The sequence below is a fragment of the Trachinotus anak genome, unplaced genomic scaffold (assembly GCF_046630095.1).
Source record: "Trachinotus anak isolate AG129_WGS33_773 ecotype Australia unplaced genomic scaffold, CSIRO_AGI_Tana_v1 ptg000013l, whole genome shotgun sequence".
NCBI lineage: Eukaryota > Metazoa > Chordata > Actinopteri > Carangiformes > Carangidae > Trachinotus > Trachinotus anak.
In genome coordinates this window covers 19,937,095-19,959,940 of record NW_027273864.1, presented here as the reverse complement: position 1 = coordinate 19,959,940, position 22,846 = coordinate 19,937,095, and the positions used below count along the sequence as shown (strand labels likewise).

The 22,846-nt window shown below is 39.0% G+C and overlaps 1 protein-coding gene across 6 annotated transcripts in view; it reads left to right on the top strand.

The window, feature by feature from the left end:
* Window positions 1-22,846, top strand: part of rpl29 (ribosomal protein L29) — a 62,123-nt gene that overhangs the window by 38,941 nt on the left and 336 nt on the right. For 4 of the 6 annotated variants that reach the window (XM_071494143.1, XM_071494141.1, XM_071494142.1 and 1 more), the window contains exons 2-3: window positions 20,634-20,689; window positions 21,251-21,315. In XM_071494143.1, coding sequence (XP_071350244.1) covers window positions 20,653-20,689; window positions 21,251-21,315 — 102 coding nt within the window. In that variant the 5' untranslated portion in view covers window positions 20,634-20,652. Of the gene's footprint in view, window positions 1-20,097; window positions 20,198-20,633; window positions 20,690-21,250; window positions 21,316-22,846 lie in introns of those variants that run through there. The other 2 variants (XM_071494138.1, XM_071494139.1) reach the window with 2 other exon arrangements.

Sequence of the window (22,846 nt, the reverse complement as noted above, 5' to 3'; positions counted from 1 at the left end):
ACATCAGACTGGACTGAACCAACACATAGGAATGGATGAGTGGATGACATTAATGATTCATGGCTAGGGTCTAGTTGTTGTCGGTTACTGGCAGAGCGCCTGACGTCCCTCCAGACCGGCTAAACGATGATGTCATGCTTTAGAGTATCGATTAAACTCTCCCTTCTAACGCATCACTCTGTCCCTCTCTTACTCCATTGTTCTCTGTTTCTCTCCTCACTTCTGCCTCCCCCTCCTCTCCCTCTCCCTCTACACTGACCTCATCAAGTCCATCATCAGAAACCAGATGCTGCCCCTAAAACAATAAAGCTCTCATCCAGAGAGTCATAAAACAAACCATAATCAGATGGTCCGTGCCAGGATCAATAACTTCCAGTCAGACCCGGTACCCTAGAAGGCAGCTTTGGATGCTGCAGCAGGATGCAGAGGGGGCTGAGAGAATTGATGGGGGCCGAGAGTTGGGTTACATCTAAAGTGCACCAGAGAATCAATAGTTTGTGGAAGCTCTGGCACTCAGTCAGAGTTATGGGTCGGTCTCTCATGGGATCTAAAGCACACAGGCCTGCTCTACAAAATAGCCCTTACAAAAATACTACAGATTGGGTTTCACTTTCAATTTGAAATACACCAGTATTGTTAGACAAAACACATGAAACTGCAAGAAAACGATGGTGGGTCACATTTTCTGGTGGTATTCATTAGAGAAAAACTATTAGTTAGTAGTACTACTAACTAATATTAAAAGTAGTACTACTAAAAATATTAGTAGTACTACTTATGGTCATTTTCAGAACAATATATATTTATATTATTGGATTATAGCTATCGATGCATTAATGTGTTCATCGCTTGATGATCATTTCAGTTATTTTATATGCTGTTGGGTATCTTGTGAATCTTACCACAGGAATCAATAAAGCCTTATCCTATCTCATTATACATCATAGTTAATTTGTTAATTACATTTTGTCTTATTAATATTAACCTGCAAAGTAACAAGTAACTAAAGTTATCAAAAACATATAGTGGAGTAGAAGTATAAAGTAAATGTAGTAGACATACAATGAGGCTTTGTGATTTTACAAACCCAGATAAGGTTGTAGCTTGCAGTGTTTTATAAATCCATTACTAAACTTGTGGATGTGTGTCCTAAGTCCTACATAACTTATAGTTTCAAAGTAGTGATTTACTGGTTAAAAGTGGTAAAATGTAATGTGTAATAGCTCTGTTTTTTCAGAAGTATCATCATAAACAGAAAGCTAAAGTAGCCTCACAAGCTGTCAAGTAACTGCCAAAATCAATAGTTTTAAGGCCAAACAACATGTTAACTATCCTTTGGAAATACTGTTATTAGTTTATCATATTTGAGGGTTAGTAGTGTTCATACGGTTTAGGAGAGGTGGTGAGTAAATACCGTAATTTCCGGACTATTGAGCGCACCTGAATATAAGCTGCACCAACTAAATTGAAAAAGAAAAAAGAATTTGTACATATATAGGCCGCACCTCTTTATAAGCCGCAGGTGTCCACATTGTAACATGAGATATTTTTATTTTTATTTTAATAAGTGCTTTTTTCCAAACAGTGCCTGTAACACGGCAGTAACAAGCAGTCACAGCAGTAACACGACTGGTTAAAAAAAAAAATAACCAGCCTACCAGAAAAGTCACTGATCCCTATCTTCATCTTCCTCCTGCGCACTAAAACCACTGAAGTCGTCGTCTTCAGTGTCGGAACTGAACAGCCTCAGAATGACTTCATCACACGCTTTCTCAGTCTCTCTTTCGTTGTCGCTCTCAATGTGACTTTCGCGCCCTGGAGGCTGTTAGCCCGTAAAAATCTATAGATTAGCCGCATCGTTGTTTAAGCCGCAGGGTTCAAAGCGTGTGAAAAAAGTAGCGGCTTATATTCCGAAATTACGGTAATTGTGCTAAACTATCTGATGCTATTTGGCTAACACATGGCATATTGTTTTGTATTTTGAGCTATAGCCAATGGCATTACATTTGAGAAAAACAATTTAAAATGTTCTTGGTTTATCATAACATTTTGATCAAGAGTCCATATATCAGTTTATTCATTTAGCCACATTTACCTAGCAGTTACAGGCTGTAAATATTTACCAACAACTAGTCTCTACATTAAAAGATTGTGTCCTAATGACTGCTCACTGGCATGGCCCAGGAGGCATTTCATTTCAGATTCAAGTTCAAGATCCAGCAAGACTAATTAAGACAATGTGAAGCAGCCCCTCAGTTACAGCTGGGGTGACCATGAGTTGAACAGAAATTTTGAAAAAAAGCATCATGCTGGCTGTGTTTGCTCCCAGATGGACCATGGCCTCAGGAGGAACTTGTACCTCTGCGCTGCTGCCTCCCTCACGCTTTAACTCTGACATAGACACACACGCACAACCTTCTGCCTTTCAAGGCCTCATCTGGGACAGCAGACAACATCGCCACTACTAAAATAATATAAGGTCACTATCATTTCCAGCCCTTGCAGAGTTTGCTGCTCATGAAAAATATTATTCAGGTTTTTCTTTTGTTTCAAGGCTGCACAAGATTAAAACTCTGCTTGAGGTCTTTATGTTTGCACAGTCTCTAATTATTGAGACACAATTGGGATCAATATTGCTCTACTTCAGACCGGGTCTGGCTGTCCTTGGATCCTTAGGTCTCCTTTCATGAAAATTCATTTCTGCATGTTAAGTTTTTCTTTAATTCACGAGGAGCTGGGAGGCTGTGATAGTCTTTACCCTACAAAATATGAAACTGATAGTTGGATTAAGTAAACTTTGCTGTTTGCTAAACTTTGCTATTCTTGGATCTATATAAATTGTAAGCTGAGGCAATTTTTTAAGTGATATTTAAATGATGTTTTTAAGTTTGGCCTAACTTTAAAAAACTGACATTAATGATGCGATGTTAGTGCGTTAATGAGCTAATATTTAGAATTTAAGGTTCATGTATTAGCTTCTCAGTGTGCTGTCGTCACCGTCAGCATGTTAATATGCTAACAGATGTTAGCAGCATGTTTGCATGCTGTAAATTACTCACTAAAGTCATCAGGACATCAGGTGACGAATAATAATTGTGTCAAATTTATGCCTCTCATCCAATGGGAGCCAATGTTATGGCGTCACGTCCAGCCGTATGATGGACTGTTGAGACAGTCTAAGACTGTTTAGTTATTAGCATCGTCACAAACATCAGTAAGATTTTGAATGCGGTTTTCTTATATCTGGTGCAGAACTCATAAGTTATGGCAGAAAAATGTAAATAGGTCTGTAATTATGAGCAATCTAAGTTAAGAGGAAGTTTTGAGGAAGGTGGGACACATATGTTATGTAAAAGAGGAATGAAACAGGTGCCAATGACTTATTTATGATATGTGATCGATACAGTATTTCCACTGATGGTATAAATGGAGCTGAAGTGCAGACCATGCTATTTAGAGTGAAGCACTGAAAAGATTTTAGCTCCACATCTCAGAGATGTATTGCAGTCGTGACACCAGTAGACACAGTTAACAAAAGACATTGAAGAAGTTTTATGTAACAGTTATATTCATGCAACTTTAGTCGGACTTAAATAAAGACAGTGAGAAACAACTGGATGAGAGAATAAACAACAACACGCAGCTCATAGACATAACACAAAGATCCATTTAGAGTTTTCACTGTTGCCACTGGCAGAAGTGGAAACTCCTGCTCTTATTTGTAAAGTCCAGCGTTTGCAAGGACTTTTATCTTCCCCTCTCTCTCCCTGTTCTCTTTCCTAATATGAGCCGAGCTACTGCTGGAGCACTGACCACGAGAGTGTGTGTGCTCCTCAGAGCCGAGCAGAGCTGATCATGTGACTTTTCACAGATCGCTGTGTTTCACTCACTCAGGATTGTTTGGACACGAATCCTCTCGACCACGTTTATGCGTTGGAGTACACAACGGAGGCCAAACCACACACACTCATATAAATACAGAGAGAGAGAGAGAGATGAGAGAGAGAGACTAAGAGAGAGAGAGAGTGCCCTGCATTGCCTTGCTGAACTGCCCTGCCAGCTCCATTCATAGTTAATCAATGGAGAGGAAATGTAGATCCTAGATTCTAATTTGCAATGGTCCCTTTCCTTCCATACTCTCCCGTTTTCTCTCAGTCCTGTTTCATTCCTCTACTACCCCTCTCTCTTCTCTCCTCCTCTACTACTCCTCTCTTCTTTCCTTTCTGTGGTGCTCTCATCCTTTTTTTTTTTTTTTTTTTTTTTTTGCTTCCGATTTTGCCTCACACGGTCTCGCTTCATCTCTGTCAGCTCCAATTTTCTGCCTCGATCCCCGTCGTTCTCCTCCCTCCCTCCCTCTCTCCACCAAGGCTCATTTTTAGTTGAATGATATATCAAACAGTAGCTAGCTGCTGAATGAGAGGGATTTGCTAACACCCCCTCTCTTCTGCACTCCATCTCTCTCTCTCTCTCACACACACACACACACACATACACATCCATCTATAGTACTGAGTGATCTGCAAGAGGGGATAAAAGGGAGTATTAATACCACCATACTAAAGGCATACACACTCATATGCTAGTGCACTCAAACGCTCTGTGGTGAGATCTGTTCATTCATTAATGGAGTCACATGGTGCATATCTCAGTTTCACACATCACCAGCCTTGAGTTAGTGAAAGAGCGGCCTGAGATGGACAGAGGGAGTGAGCTGGCTTGTGTAGCATGCCTTTCTGCGTATATTCTCTCAATATGTTGTTTTTTCGCTGGTACATGCACATGAATTTGTCCACGCAAGCACGGACAAAGTAGTGTGTTTGTGTGTTGGTTTGTGTGTTCATGCGTATGTGTGGCCACAGTATGTACTACTGAAGCATGTTCGCTCTCACGCATGGGGAGACACATTATCGTGGACACGAAAGCGTGTGTAATTGATCGTGCATGTTCCTGTCCATTGTTGTCTGTGCAGTTGCTCTCTGCTGGCTGCCTGCCTGGATCTGCCGTCACATGGCCTCTGCTCAGGAACACACGAGGCAGCGGCAGTGCAGAGGAAAACGATCATGTCTCACATTGTCTGGATTTTCTTAACTTCTCCACCTGTACATCAAACACATCTTTATGTGGGAGAGAGGGGTCTCAAATCCTCCAGCTCTGTTGCAATTTGTATTTGGATATAACAGTGAGACAGATGTTTGAATTCCTGCTAAATTTAATCAAGAATCAGAGAAAAAAGAAAAAAAAAAATCCTGCACCCGGCAGTTCCTGTAGGATTTCTGATTGTTACAGTCCTAACTCCTACAGATGTATCATCCCACTCCCACACGCTCCCACGGAGATCTTGGTCATTCCCACCAGCACCAGTGTTTTCTGTTGGAAATCTGTGCACCTCACCCTGCAGGAAAATAAGACACATGCAGCCCTTATGGATTACACTTGAAGCCTTGGGACCTAAAATTGGATAAAAATGTTATGGATCAAGTCCCTGTTTCTCTGATAGTTTGTGCTGTTTCCCATAGCAGCAGATACAAACCACATGGTGGAATGTCTGAATACTGAGAAACTGAGATAGTGTTACTGTTCGCAGATGAGATTTAGATAAGCAGTTTTTTTTTTTTTTCTTTTTGGGTATAGATGCCTAGATAAAATCTTTGTAACTGTATATTGCTAGAGCGAGAGTGAAGGATAAACTCAACTGGAACTTAACTTAACTACAGAATACAGTGCATATGATTTACCGAGTGACCATCCCACAGTGGTGATGCTCCACATTAGAGTAAATACTGTATATCTGGTGCCTGTAACATTTGTTAACATTCTGAATTTTGAGAGCAATATGATAGGATAATTTGTTTTTATTAAACATGGGACTTATTTTCATAGTTCTGTGTCATTTCATGTGCACTGAGGGATAATTACCAACATTCTGGATGTGCTCACTTTCAGTTAACATCAACATTAAGTGGTTTCATAATCAGGCTAAACAGTTTGCTTGATTACAGCCTGTTTGATCGTCTGACTATTGTTTCTTGCCCCGTCAGACTTCATTAAAATTCATCCTAAAGATCCAGGCATCCTGGCAGACACTGTTTACATAGAGAAAGAAATTAATTGGGAATAAATATAGTCCTTCAAATTAGAAATGAAGACAGAGATGAGATGATGTTGGCATTTAAAAAATATTTCTGTATGCTGCTGTTGTTCTAGTTTTAGATGACATTGCATACATTACAGAAATATGTTTTATATCATCCTAGCAGACATGACTTTGTTTTCAAGTATTTTTTAAGTATTATGAGTCCCATGTGTGAGCGTGCTTTCCTCCATGCAAAAAAAGAAAAGAAAAAAAAAAAAAAAAAAGCAGGAAAACACAGCATCTGATCAGCACAGAAGATTTTGGGGCTGACCTGAAAGTCACCTCACCATAGAAATCCCCAGGCAGGGCTGCAGCCCCCTTTTTCTCTTACTAGTGTGTTTGATCAACACCTTCATCTGGAAGCAAACTGTACATGTGTGATTAACGAGATGAGAGACCTACTTTTTCCCCATCACACAGATAGTAGTCAGCTTCCAGCTGTAAGCACTGCTCTCGCTCTGCATCGAGTGTGTGCCCGTGTGTGTGTCAACATGTACAGTCCAACCACCGAAGTGCTTCCGCTGTAATTACACACACACTGACAGCAGATTAATTCCTGCTCTGAAAAAGAAGGGTGAGCAAAGGGAGTAGGAAAAGGTCAAAACAGAGACGGGATTAGCCAGAAAAATTCAGGTTGCTGCTGTGTCTTGTAAGTGATATGTTTATTAAATACTGTATATGTTTATGAAGCCAAACCCCCTACTGCCGCCACACGACCCACCACAATGAACACTGAATAAAACCTTTTCTTTTAAAGGTCCCCTGTTGAGTTCGTGACCACTAGGAGTGCTGTGGAAAATGTTTTGATAAGATGGCTGCCACATTATTTGTATCACATGTGCCAAGAGGATGTGCTACAAGCACAGGGATGACTTGACGCATGTTTCTGCCAGCAGCAACGTGGCAATAAAAGTGGAGAAGAAGACATCAGGCTGTAACAAGTGCTATTTAAAAGTGAAGAAATACTTGATGTGAATAGTTGGATTCCAGCTTCATGATGGATCATAGAGAATATGCAGAATTTATCTTTTTTTTTTTCATTACAAAATACATTTTATTATAATTCTGAGATTGTCGAGTATGAAAGCTTACAAAAAAGTAATCCAACTAATCGGTGAAAAGGAGAGTGAGGCACAAAAAACTAAAATGTTGCTGCAGGATATAAACCAACATAATTAGTAACTATGAAGAGCATTGAGAGCAAAATATTTGCCAATGAAAAGGTAAGGAGACAAGGAAGCTGCAAATTGAAAAATATTATAAAATTGCATTGAATTGCATTGGTTGGTAAGAATGTACAGTAATTTGTCTCTACAAATGTGCGAGGTGATCTTTTCTACTCGCATTTTTGCAAGTTTGATACAAACCAGGTGTACACTGGTACGCACAGCCTCCAGGAAACAGTCTATACAGCACTCCAACATGGCAAAGTTGTCGCCTTCTCCTACCTACTAAGTTTTTTATGTTACAAAACTAATTGGAAGCCATACAAATGAAAGCATTACAACATTAAGCGGTGTACTGAGTACTGTGGCACAAAGTTTGCTTTATACAGTGCAGTAGGACTGACTGGTATGTTTTCCTGTTAGGTTTTATCATAGCTGTGTGCACTTGCTGCTAAGACCTTTTATACAAACCCATACAAACCCATATACTTGACCCAGCTGCTGCTGATACCAGCTCTCATACATACTCAGACTCGCTGCCCTTGACATTTCCTGTACATGCTGAACTCCTGCCGACCCAGGGCTTGACGGATTCATTCATGTGCCAGAGTCAGACAGAAGACCTGGTGTTTGTTAGCATGCAAGTCTGTTAACCTGTGGACATTACTGCTGACTCCTGCTGCCAGTGGCCGCAGCAGCCGCAATCCTGCCGCAATGTACACTCTGTGTACATTTTTTTTTTTAATGATTTTGTTTGTTTATTTGGCAAAATGAGGGAATTCATCACCTGCTTAGTTGTCTGGGTGGCTGACTCTGATGTAAAGTAAATCTTGCCAGAATATTATTTTCTCTCTGGTGTATCATATTTAGGGGCATCTCTACTTTTACAGATGATATGAAACAACATGGGTAAAGTAACATTTGTTGGTGCCCCAAAAGGCAGTGTTATTCTGATTAGTTTACAGAAAGGTTTGAATATATGAATTATAAAATGGTTCAGTACATAGATCCACAGGGAAAGTGCTTTAAAGCTACAAAGATACACAGACCACCGAATAAGAATGGCGAGTGGTTTTGTCCAGGCCTGAAGAAAAGAAGATGGATAATAATCAGAACAAACCTCTTCAATAGTCATGACTCAACTCTCTGAGGAGCCTGGCCTTGTTAGAGACAACATGTTTTTTTTTTTTTTTTACTTTACTGTATCTCTTCAAAGAGGTTTAACAAAGAATACTGAAGGTGAAAAACACAGAGACGTGGTCATCAATTTATTTTGGGATAACAGTTGTATATAATGGTGCTTTTGTAATTTTTTTTTTAATTCAGAAATGTAAGAGACAGTCTCCATACAGCATTTATTGTAAATTGGAGTGATTCATAATATTAAAGTTGAACTGAGGCTTTGAAACATGGTTCATTTAATTTATTTTCTACTTTCCAGCCTCACAAAAGATGAAGAGACATAGCCACATCATCACCAAAAAATTATTTGTTAGAGATTTTGAACATCTTCCTTACTCTTAGCCATTTGAGGACTGTAACACTGCAAATTGAAAGTTTAAATCAGTACAGATTAGACAGTACATCATCCTGTAATTATATGCACGCAAATCAACAATCTGGCCTCTACATTTTCTTTATGTTATGACTGACCAGCTGTGCAAAGGTAAAAGAGGAGCCAATATTTTTACTCATCTCTCACGCTCTTTTGAGTTCTTCACACAACTATTTTTTGGCACTTGTATTGTATATAGCTGTGCACAACACTGTGAATGTCTTTCCTGGAAGGGGATCACCAGCCAGACTTATACTGAGCAAGATTGTGATTGTGACTGACCGATCACAATCACACTATTTTATTTGAGCATCTGAATTCTACAAAAAAACACTCCCACTATGGAACAAAAAAGTCGTGTCCATAGCACATACACTTCTTCTCGCTAAAATCCCACAGTGGTTTGCCTTTCATAGGAGTGAAAATCGCAGCCTTTCAAAACAACAGCTGTTGAGAAATTCATGATTCAATGATTCATGAGTGTCATAAATTTCACTTTAATGCTCACTATAGAGTAAGGTAGTCAGTGTTTACTATGTAGGGAATACTGAATGAATAAACAAGGGAGGGATACTGAACAGAGCCAAACCGTCTGAGTCTGAAGAGAAAGAAAGAAATGTCTCTGTCTATGTTTAGGTTATTTACGTCGGATTAGACTAGATTAGATTCAATTTAACTGTCGTTGCACACAGTAAGTGCCACTACAATGTAATCCAGTTTAGCAGAAGTACATATAGAGAGATACTGTACATAATGTACAGACTGAAGAATAGACCAGTGGGGTAGAGACAGTGAGAAGGGATGTACATGTAATATATACAATATACGAAAAAAAAATGTACAAGCAAAAATCTGTGAAATAGTGGCACAGCGATGAAGACAAAGATCTTTTCATCACAGCATGTCAGCATCATCACATCAGCTCTATACTGTATGTTATGTAATTCAAAACTCAAGAGTTCAAAATTACATTTTCAAATACACCTCACAATGTCCCCTCAGTGTTCTCTTTCTGCAGTGGCTCCATTTATGTTTGTTTGTGTCTCATCAGTATAATTCAGTTGAAAATGCTGGTGGCTGTGATGATTACTTTTAATTTTCATCTCTCTCACTCTCTCTCGCTCTTTTTCTCTGCAAGGACAATGGTGAGTCGTGCCTGTTTGTGAGGCCAGTCTCTTCACACCTTCCCACTGAGACAGAAAACAGGTCAGAGTAAGACTGGTTGTCCCTGAGACACATATTGTATAACGGGCTACCCAACAACACTGTGTTCAAAAATACCCATCGCTGCGCTACACTGTGTCCAAGTGCGTGTGTGTGCATGTGCGTAGGTGTGTTGTGAAAACACATTTATGTGTGTACTGTATGTGCAATAAAAGTGTGTGCACTGTGTGAATGTGAACGAATGTGGCAGTGATACAAGTGAGTCACCAGAATATGATTAATACAGCTTGTTTGCTTAGGTTTTAGCTCCATTATTTAACCAGAGAGCCGCTTTATATTAATGTGTGCCATCCATGATAAGGAGACTGTTCTCCTGAGAAGGCTGACAGCTTCAGTTGCTTCAGCAAGAGCCCCAAAACAACATGTTTCAGTTCAAGTGAGAGCTAACCTTTACAAAGTGCTTATTTTAATCCAGTGATCTTTCCATAAAACTAACCAGGTCCTGTTTGTGGCTAAACCTAACCATGAGTGTTGTCACATCATAAAACTGACTTTTTCTGCAGTGATTTGTAACTGTTGAGGAAGTCACGGTCTAAAGCAGCCCTTTCAAATAAAAATTCTTCAGCAATCTTGGTCTTGGTCGCTGTAATTGTAGATATTGTGAATATGTGCACCACAATTAAAAACAGCCAAGAAGTCTCAGACATCTTTTAAACATTTCAGTCTCAGTGAACACAGCCAACAGTTGGGAAGACTAAATAAAACAACCTAAATGAAAGTAAACATTAAAAGTTTTGCGCCCAATAATCCATTATGAGAGTCCTTAGCATAGCAGAGCTACTTTTGAATCAACAATCAACACAGATGGCAACACAGTTCTTCATGAACTGTGAAGGATTTATTTGTATCTTCCAAGAAATATTGCTGCAACAAGTCGAGCCGATTGCAAGAAAATTAATTGGCACCTATTCTGATAATCAATCAATCATTTCTCATTCTTTGTGTTATATGACAGCAAAATGAATATCTTTAGGTTTTATACTGTTAGTCCATCTATCCATTTTCTTTACCAACTAAATACTTGGGTGGGGGAGGGGGCAATTCTAACTGGCATTGGGCGAGGTACACCCTGGACAGGTTGCCAGTCTATTACAGGGCTGACACATAGAGACAAACAACCACACACACATACACACACACACACACACACACACACACACACACTCACTCACACACCTATGGTCAATTTACAGTCACCAATCAACCTAACCTGCATGTCTTTGGTATTCTGTTAGTCAAAAAAAGAAAACAAACAAAGGACTGGCAGAGGAATGTGAATATCAATTCCTTGTAAGGCTGTCTCTTATGCTGGTGTAACGTGTGAATTTCCCTCAATAAATCAATGAAGTGATCAATAAAATCTTATCCCTCTGTGCGTTTGAATACAGTAATCCTGACAGCCAGTTGTAGGAGGAAGTAACTGAAATACTTTTGCCAAAGAAGAAAGAAGAGAAGATGGAGGAAGTATTGTTGGGAGGGTGAGAGCTCAAGTAACCTTTAGGGCTGCAGAAAACAAATTGTTGTTGAGTCTCGACCGAGTCTCCGGTAATGACAGTGTCTGATACGCTGACACCGTTAAGAAGCTACAGCAGAAGAGGCTGTGCTCCCAGCTGTCTCTTTGAAAAATAACTATGAGCGTGTTTTCTGTGAACAGAGCAGCAAGTGAATCAGTGATATATTGCATGGAGAGACACTGTAATGCTTTGGTAGTTACAAACAGAAGTTTATAATCAATATGTGCATTCACAATGAGCCAATGAACAGAGACCGAGATAATGTAATCATATTTACTGGCTCACATTCATTTTCTGGCTGCTGAGTTTTGAATTAGTTTGATTGAGAGCGGAGCGGGGACGCCTGAGACAAGTACATTACAGTAATTAATACTGGAAGAAATAACAGCATGTCTCAGTTTTTCTAGGTCATTTCAGCAGAGGAAAAGTCTTATCTTGGCTATATCTCTAAGAATATTGGATGCGTTGGATATCACATTGATATTGTTTTCAAAGAAAAGGTTAGATTTTTGAAAAATGTTTTGATGTATGACAAATGAGTTCTTCACGGTACAGGATCTGAAATGTGTTTTTAGCCTTGCATCCACTGGGGAAAACAAAACTGTCTGTTATACATCTTTTGATATGTAAAGATTTAATATTTTTATCTTTTATTTCATCACGTTTACTTCTATTTTAAGTTATATATCAGCCAAAATATCATTAACAAAAGCTATAAATATTGCCCTTACTTCCTTGAATGACAAATTCATCATTAACAAAATGTCAAACGTTAACAAAATTACCTTTCATTTCCTGTCATTTCCTTGTTGATGTACATTGTCTTGACATTGTACACCTCTTCTGGTTATATTGTTGTATATTGTTGTTATATTGTTATATATTTATAACCAGTATTTGTGTCTGTCTGATGTCCTGACTGTTACTGTAATGAACGCTGACATCTGTTGTCATTTCCATTTGCCAGAAACAAACAGATGCACAAAGTCAAATATGAGGGGCAAAGTCAAACAACAAGAGTAAAGTGCAAAGTCAAAGTGAAGTGCAAGAGCAAGCCAAAGTGTAATCAACTGTGGAATTCAAGAGCAATAAATGCTATTCTAAAGTAAAATAGCAAAAATAATCACATTTTGGTTGAGCATTGAACATTAGTACATTGAAATTAATACACTGAACATAACATTTTATAATCTGTTATAATGTTTTTATTATCTTATTAGCCTTTTGCCACTACTGGAAAATTGATGCTGGGCATGGACAGGAAACATGGAGAGGGAGCGAAGGGGTTAATATACAACAGAGATCTCGTCTAAGTACAATAGGCCATTAGGGTGCTGCTATTTTATTATTTTGCAATCAAACAGCATTAATATATAACAAATATGAAACAGATATGACAGATGCAGCCAAGAAGCCGGAGGTTTACACAGTGGTCCTCTCCCTAAATTAAAAATAATAATAAAAAAAGATATAAAGAACCTGAATTAATAGAGGGGAAAAAACAAACTAACATACAAAGATAATAAAAGAAAATAATATAAACACAAGATGAACTCAACAATGCAACAACAATCAGCTGATCGGCTTCGATATAATGACAACAAGACCAAGATGCTAGTGGCTCTGTGAGGCTGTACTTGGCCACAGTGGTGCCTTGAGTTAACACTAACATCAGCATGCTAAAATGTTTCCTATGATCACCATCTTAGTTAAGCATGCTAGCATGCTATGAAATGGCCATATAGGTCGCTCTTTGATACGACCCATTGGAGTGCATCAGCGGCCGGTGAATCAAAGCAAACACAGTTAAGGTTGCAGAATGATCAATACATATGATTTTAAATTCTTTTAGATCAAAATAGCAAAACTGACTTCACAACTTCCTGTTTTGATTTGTCTTAAACTCAAATTTTGTTATTCAACATATGTATTCTATTATGTATTTTGTACTTGTGCATATGCCAGCTGAGCCTAAGCGATGTGAAGGATGGAGGACAAGATGAATTAATAAACAGATAAATAGAAGGTAGGACAGAGGGAATGAGTCATACTTCTACCTCCTCCCTCCATCACTCCTCCCTCCCTCCTGTCATCCCAGCGGTGCTTCATGCCCTGATGCTCGGTGACATCTGGCCTTCATTCAAATCAGCATCCTTTCATTCATCCCCTCCCATTAACCAATAGGAAAGCTCAATCTTAGCAGAGACCGCCCACTCATCTTCTCCCAGCACCAATAAACACGCACTCTGCTTCATTCTTTCATTCTCATGTACTGTCCTTCGGCCACAATGAATGAAGCCAGTGCAGCAAAACAAACGAGGAGTTAGAGGTGTTATAAAGAGAAAGATGGGTAGATAAAGGGTGCAGGAAAGAGAGCGTATAAATGCTCATGCTGCATGCCAGAAGAACAAAAACCTCAAACACTAAATTTGCATTTGATCATTCAGAACATGATGTACATCTGAGGCAAAACACAAGCTCACACACACACACACACACACACATATACACATGCGCAGAGCAAGAGCGAGAGAATCACTCAATGAATAACAAAGCCAGCTTGAAGTATGATGTACAAGGGATTTTCACTGATGGAGGACAGACAGTGATTTGTAATATAGTCAGTCTACCCTGCAAACTAACAAAAAGAGGTAGTCATTTTTCCTTTTAACCTGGCAGGAAGACATTCATCATATGAGTAGCATCTGGTGAGGAATAACACACACACACACCCACACACACGCACACACACACAAACCCCCATGACTACTGCAGATTCCGTCTGCTGAGCAGCCCCAGTTGAGCAACCAGTGATTCATCATGTTGCTCAAGAGCACTACTGCAGAAGCTGAGAGGAAGGGAAGAGCAAGTTAATGTCACCTCTGCGAACTGAAGATTGGATATTGCATGCAACATAAAAGAAATATTCTACTTTTTATGTTTACTTACATTTTGATGTTCCTTCAGAACAACCTGAAAGAAAATCTTTCACATCTAAATCAAGTATTTAGTTGGTCAATTCAGTCAACTGTAAGAAGGCAATGAGAGTTATATGATCATCATCATGATGATCGATTTATGGAAATGAGCTACCTAAACACTATACAGTAAGTATGGGAATATAATGCCCTCCATTAATTAATATTTTCTGACATTAACATTGACTGCTTTGAGCAAGACACTAGCCATTATATGCTACATGTGAAGCACCAAAGAGCAGACAGGAAAAGCTAGCAAGTGGCTGGTTTTTACAGGTCATGTCCACAGGCCATGCGAATTATTGTAGCCTATATAGTGACATTATCCCACAATGCAAAGTAAATAGAGGTGTATAATAAGTGTTCACTGAACAAGAGCTATGCACCAATATAAATTGTTAACAAAGAAAAAAAGGTCAATTTAGATGACTGATGAATGGGAGCTACGACCTGAGTAATGTCCAAATTGTTTCAGAAAGACCACAGAATTCCCATCCTGTGGTCAAGGCCCACTGGTGGGCCAGAACGGTATTGCAAGTGAGCCAGCAAATTATTTGCAAAGCAATTATGGGGTCGGATGTGGGCTGCCAATATCTTTGAGATTTTCAAGTGGGCAATTAGTTGGAAACGGTTGGGAACCACTGCTATAGATTGTGGAATAGATCCTTGTATAGTGAATGGCAAATAGTGGATAAAGGAATACAAAAAACAGAGTTGGGCATCTAACAGCTCAGCATTTAAGATCCAGATAGTTTTCCTCAGGAGTTGGCGGAAACCAAAAATGGAGCTAAACGCAGAGCGAACAACAGACTTATATTCATAAGGTGGCCAGACACAGGACCACAAATTAATGCTGATTGGTCTCTCTGAAAATAGGTCATTTCATTGTCATTGCCGCAATAACATCACTGTAGCAGTGGCATACCATCAAAAGTTAAAGCGATATCTCTCCTTACATCTGATCTCAGAACAGCTTTCAAGGGCCTGATGCATGTTTGCATTCATCGTGTAATTAACTGCTCACTTGTGGTAGCAGCAGGGTGTTGAGGATAATCCTGGTATCTTTGACTGTATCTGCTGGTAGTACTGGTATTGTGCTAGGCAAGCTGTCCGACTCAGGTCCTACAAACAGTGTTAAAAGAACAGTAATGAAGACCTCACAGTTAACAATCGCATACTAACAAATATTGGTTTATGGGCTTGTAACATATACTGTATCAACTCCTAATTTAATGCCAAACAAAGAATACCTTATATATTCATAACTATGTCACTCATCAATTCTTCAGTATGCTGTTGTTTTTTTTCTGTTTATTACAATGGATCTTCCACTGTGTTTGGATGTGCCTGCATCTAATGCCTTCAAAATCCAGAGACATAATAAGCAGAGTCTTTCATGTGTTGAGGTGAAGTGAGTCCCTGGGGGATTGACTCTGTGCTGCTCAAAGGCAAGATTTCCTCTTCCAGATGAAAAGGAAATGAAAGTGGGTGGGGAGTTGTACAAAAGAGAAAGCAGGAGAGCAAGAGAGGGAGTTCAGGGGTATAGCTGAGAAAGAGATGCAGAGAAAGAGCAAAGGACTGAGTTGGAGTAAAGGAAAAAGAGAGCAGGAGAAAGTAGAGGGCTCATGTATGAGTATGAGTAACATTACAACAGTGTAAAAAGACCCTGTGTAAAGTACCCAGAAGATGAATCCTCCTGACTTTGGTGATCCCCTGGGTTTTCGTAAAAAGACTAAGAGGCCACCAAGAAGCCGACATTTGTGGTTTGGAGTAGAATTTCTCAACAATTATTGAGTGGATTGACATGGTATGACATTTGGTACCACACGTAAAGTAGCATTGAATGGAGCTGCTCAGTTAAGCACAAGTCCTGGCACCACTGAATAACAGCAGTGACACATAAGAAATTCAAAGAGTGAAAGAAAAAACTGAGATAAAGAAAGAAAGAACAACAGCAAGAGACACAGTGAGGTTGACAAGGATGACAGAGACAAAGAAACAGAGCACAGCAGCAGCAGTGGCAGTAGCATGTGATGTCTTCTCTTCTCTCACAGGGAAACGATTAAGTAACAGAACAGAACTGGTGGTTCCCTGTAGGCTTATTATTGGAGGGAATGAATGTACAGCATCTCCAGAGATGCTGCTCATTCTGTGAAACCATCATTACACTGTACTGTAGCTATGTGATGTTAAATGAGACATTATCCTGACATTGGACCATATTTTAGAAGCTTTTAAACCTTTATACCCTGGGAAATAAAGGCAATTACAACAAACCGATCATGACTTGAAATAAAGATGCAAAAGTAATTGAATTTTTCTGTGATATGAAATGGGCAATGCAATATCAGGGAAGCAATATAGCGCAATGTTTAATAAACATAAACAATTACGGATGTGCTTGTGTAGTGTTTGTTCCTTATATTGAAAATCAGTTACAGGCTTTCAGATAAGATATAATACCTAAGATCAGGTTAGACAGCACACAAGACCTTCATATTCTGTATGTATTAAACTTAATGTATTAAAGTTGGTCACGAATACTGAAAGTGCATGTGTATTTGTATGTGTCTAAACAGAAAAGTACAGAGACAAGATAGATAGACATCTGCAGACATGGACCTAGAGGACAATAATTTTATATTAAGAGAATACATTTAATTCTTATATAAAGGATAAAAAAAAATAGCTGCTCGGTTTAAACTTTTCTTTCATTCAGCTTCCTCGAGAAATGCTCTGATTTATTCACTTGTTATGAGAGTTACTGTATGATAATTTGTATGCGTTTCATTGACACAACTGAAAGTGTCTCACCCCTCATTAATAAAGATTTCTCAAAGATAATACAGAGAAAATATTCATCAAGACGTGCTCACTTTGCAGTATAAATTCACACCAGCATTATTACCACGTACGAAAGATGTGACAGGAAATGGAAACCAGTCCTCTCTTGACCACTATCAGATCAAGGAGAAAATATGAAATAACACATGCACCCTGTAATTGACTGAGCAGAGCCGAGTGCTGCAGAGTGGAGCGGAGAGGCTCATATGATCAAACAGGGGTCTAAATATAGGATGCTGCTGCATGATTTCTTCTGCTTGAGCAGGAATTCACCCAACCTCAGCTGAGAATGAAGGAAAGGAAAGGAAAGGAAAGGAAAGGAAAGGAAAGGAAAGGAAAGGACAGGAAAGGACAGGAAAGGAAAGGCAAGGAAAGGAAAGGAAAGGAAAGGAAAGGAAAGGAAAGGAAAGGAAAGGAAAGGAAAGGAAAGGAAAGGAAAGGGGGATTGACCAGAGGTTATTGCCATATTTTTAAAAATCCCTCATTTCAGTGTTTGATCAAGGGTGTGAGAGAGAGAGAGAGCTGTAAGTCCAGTCACATGGTCCTGCATCCATTCTCGTCCATCTCAACATAGGGGAGGGCCAGCAGCCCTGTAATCTTTGTGGATCTTTCTATAAATGCTGGCTGCTTTACAGTCTGTCCATCATCTCACCGTGCTGGTTGCAGTGTTGTAGCCTTGGTGGACAGTGACTAACACAAGCAGTCCATCCATAAAAGCCATCATGATTGACACTTAATCGGTACCTTTGACAGGTCTATCAGATGGAAATCTCATATCACGACAACACATTTTTGTGTATACAGACATGGTTTCTGCGAAGACAGGATTGGATGTAATCCTCACCAAACTTCATTCAGATATTTAGCAATTTAGGAAAATGTTGTACTAAATGTTTGACATTTGTTTTATAATTTTCACTTAATAGATCTAACTTTTGACCTATTATTGCATAATTTTGACTAAATCTTATAATTCTGAAATCAAAGTAAGGCTATAACTAAATACCTACTATTTTGACCCAATACTCATAATTCTAAGGTATGAATTTTTATTTTCATTGTCCCTGAATGTCTGTTCTTCGACTGATCAATACTTGCAGCCAACTGATGATACTGTTGATGCATTGTCATGAAATCATCACATTTGCAGTTACCCCCGCCACACACTTCTCTCATGTGTCAAGCATCCATCTTTATTGGCTCAGAGAGATTGGTGGTGATGACATATTCCTAGTGGCTAAACCGGATTTAAGTGCAAACACTGGACCTATAAACACATTTCCTGTGGAGGTTTTGCAGTGCGGGTTCATGGGAAATTTGAGCTCTGTTACAATCAGTGGCTCATCTTTTTTTTCCAGAGGGAAAATCTTCACAAATGAACACATGCTGGATGAATTCTGATCCACATGCAGTCAATTGAAGATAACAGGCAAACAGCACACAGCTCTAGAGATATTACCGGGAGTAATTTATGTAGTAGAACAACATGGGAAACCCTTTTAGGTGAAATATATGTATAACCACAAACCTTATTCCATTAATCAGAAAGGGATGCTGATAATAAACTGGTCGAATAGATCACGGTTCTGTCACTATTGGACACAAGGAGGCAGTAGCAAAGAGAGGCCTCAGCTAGTTATTTCAGTAAAACTAACTCAGGAGTTATAATACATCCCTCTAAAGTGTATTTGAATAGAAGTTTAAAGAAAGACTGGAAGAATGGAAATACTTTGCTTTAGCTTACCACCAACTCTCTCATTTTTTCTTTTTTTTTTTCTCTTTTGTACCTCAGACAGAGTGAAACATGTATTTTCAGACACACACACACACACACCAAATCAACATACACAACTACAAGATAACTGACATCCCCTCGCTCTTTGGTGAACCTTTCAATTGTCCTGTAGGGCTACGTTTTTATTTTGTCTTGTTTTGTTTTTTCATATTTCTTCACACTGTCTTCTGTCATGTCTTTTGTTTTGCGATTAAGAAAAAAGAAAGAAAGCTTAAGTTCCTCAGCACTGTACGTCAGTATTTCGGTAAATTCCACCTGCAAAGAAATTAAAACAAACCCAAACAAAACTAAAGGAGAAGGAGAAAAAAAAAAAAAAAGATGTGGCAAAGAAGAAAGACAGACCTCAGACAGAGGAAGTCATGTCATTGCCACACTTTCATTTCTAAAGAAAAACCCAAGAAAAAAAGAGAACATACCATACCCAGCTAAAACTAATGAAGTCTAACACAACAGTCCGGCAGTAAATTCTTTACGGTGCTGTTGAACTGTATTGTGTTATACAGAGAAGTGTTTCTGGTGTGAAGCCTACCCTCGCTGATTTGAATTGGATGGACAAGAGAACACAGACATACATTTTTAACGTAACGCACCACAAACTGCAGCCTCCAACACGATCATACAGTTAAATCAACACCAGTTTCAACAAAAACTGAACAGTTCAACCTTTACGCAGGAAGATTCGTTGCAGGCCTGTTTTTGTTTGACCCAGGTGTTCCTAATAAACTGGCAGCTGGGTGCACTGTGACTCATGCGGCCACACATTTCATTTGTTGTTCTTGCTGTTTTCTTTCTGTGGGTGTCATATGAGCAGAGAGTGACATCCAGTGGTCAGCCGTGGACTCTCATCTGTCGTTTCAGAAACCACCGACAGGAGGCGGTGTCAGTAAACAGAGCACACTGACTTCATCATCTTGACGCGACTCTTCTTCTTCTTCTCCTCCGGTTGTGATTTTCTTTCTCTTCCGGTTGCCGTCTGTTCGTGTGGCAGGTATCTTGTTTTTCCCACTTTGGCGGAGTCTTAAAATCTTTATCAATCTTCGTGTATTTTACACATCAGCACAGAAACAGTCACTGATTTTGATAAAGCACTTTACTGGTTATGTGTCCAGCGCTGTATGTTTTGGATGTGATCCTTATTAATACATAAAAATGACACCTATTAAAATGCTAACGCTTAGCTAAGCCGGGCGTTAGTTCCACAGTCAGATTAATAATCTGTGTTTCACTCTCAAATGCGCCTTTACATCGTCCATTCGTTGTTTACTTTATTTTTTTTTATCTTAGTAAACGTAACTGTGTTTATGTTGTGCAAAGCTTTTCAACGTGCCGGCTAGCAATTCAAACTGAGCTAATAGGAGCTAACATGCAACTAACTTGTGCTAAATTCAGATTAACGTGAAATACTTCATGTTGTTTCCCTTCTTCAGATAAACCAGTGTCGAAATGGCCAAGTCTAAGAACCACACAACCCACAACCAGTGTAAGTACGACTGCAATTAGAAGCTATGTTTTAAGTTTCCTCACTTGGGAGTTAACTTCACCTTTCATGCAAGTGATCAATGAAAAACAACTTTTTGATGGGCTATGCAGAGAGATTACAGAGGAGGATTTATGTTGCACAGCATAATTTAAGTGTATCAAGTAGAAGTTAAATTGTAGTGTTAGAAACCAGCTACATGCCAAATTAAAGAGAGTGCAAGTTCATATGCTCAAAAAAGACAGCAGCACATCAGAAATACAATAGTGGTACAAAAGTCAGTGTTTATTTGTGCAGTACAATGGACTTTTGGGATGGGTTAGAAGGGTTGTGCAGTATGTCACTAATTGCAAATTCAAGCAGGAAAGGTAAAGTGGCAGGGCAGGTTTGCAAGAGTAAAGACTTCAAATCAGACATTAACTTTGCAGTGTAAGATAGTCAGTAAAATTTAAGTTCTGATTTTAATTTTGCATGCTTGTCCATTTTAGTGTTCTTTGTATGCATGGCTCTTCCTCTTACGGATCAACCCGTTGTTTCTAATTGTTTCCCCTTGTGTCTGCACAGCTCGTAAAGCCCACAGGAATGGCATCAAGAAACCCAGATCTCAGCGTTATGAGTCACTAAAGGGGGTATGTATTGTGACAAATCTGTGATGTTTGCACACACTAAAACACTTGTTTACTTGAAAAAAGTTTTTACATGCAGCAGGTCTATAATCTTCCTGCTTTTAGGTCTGATGGGATGAATTGTAGATGGAGAGATTTGTGACTAGTTAGCATGGTTGTCAAGGCAGTTTTAAGATTAGAGTTGGTTGTATGAGGACTGAAATATTGTGTATTGATAATGTAATACCATATCTATTAAACATGGCTGCAACTACAATGAGCATCAGAGTTCAGCAAACATGAGACATCCATGTCTGTTTTGTTATCAGGCCATATTGTAAAGTCTGTATTGCTGCATTTAGTAAATTTTCAATTTTCCCTTTTGTGATTAATGTTTGGAAGTTGACATAAAAGCTATTTAGCAGCCATGAACCCATGCTCCAGATTTCTCAAATATGACATTAATGTGGCATCAGCTTTCTCTTTCCCCAGCGTCTTTTGAAATCATGACCCACTTGTTGTAAATTAGTGATTCAAATGCGGCATGCTCTATTTTTGTGTTTGTCAGGGCGTTTCGATGAATGCACAGTGATAGGGCAGGCTTTGTAGGGTGAACAAAGCCTGTACATACAGCATAAATTTTGAGTTTATGCTGAGTGATGAGGAGGTCCTTACTTCCACGTGTGCCCACATTACCAGTTTGTGGGTAAGGAGAAAATCTGTAAACATGATAGCTTACCTGGAGAGTGATGTGAATTACATTTTCCTTTTATTTTTAGCAGTGTGGTTTAAGAGGTAATTTACCCAGTCTACATTTTTTAAAATAAAGGGCTGTTAACACTGGTCTTTTATCTGAAGTGATTCTTACCTTGTGCTTATATCAATATTATATATATATATTGCTTTTTAGTGTTTATGCTAAATTTCAGAGTTGCACGATTTCTGACTTTCTGAAGTGTAGAAAATGTCGTGGTACTTTGGCAGCCTGAATTAAAATGCAGCTGACACTGTAGCATTGTATAAAACTTGCATCCCCCTAGATTGTCTGTCAAATAAATTACGACCCTAGCAGGACGCTGATCAATATCAATAAACTGTGCTTTCACATCCAGGAAACAGACTTTTTTTTTTTTTTTATCATGGAAATAATATTACATCCTTCATCTGTGTCAATGGAGTGCCTGGGAAATTTAATTTTTATGGTCATTGTTACTGCTGAGACCAGTTTTAGGATCACTTGGTTTAAGAAATACTACTGACTATGGGTGAAAGCATATCGTGGTTTGGCCAATCATACTGGCCTCGAAGCATGTCTTTTTGCCTCAGCTATCCAAATTAAATCACAGTCTAATGTCACAGTCCCGCTTTGTTATTAGCAGTGCTTCACTGGGATTTCTGCATTTTATTTGTTAATATTATACATGCAAACGTTCATAATTTGCATAGACTGGGTAGTGTAGTTCAGTTAGCGTCACATGCTTTCAAACCAGAACCCCAGATATGTAGCTATACTGCAGACAACAAATGTTAATTAGCATTTTTCCCCACCTTGAGC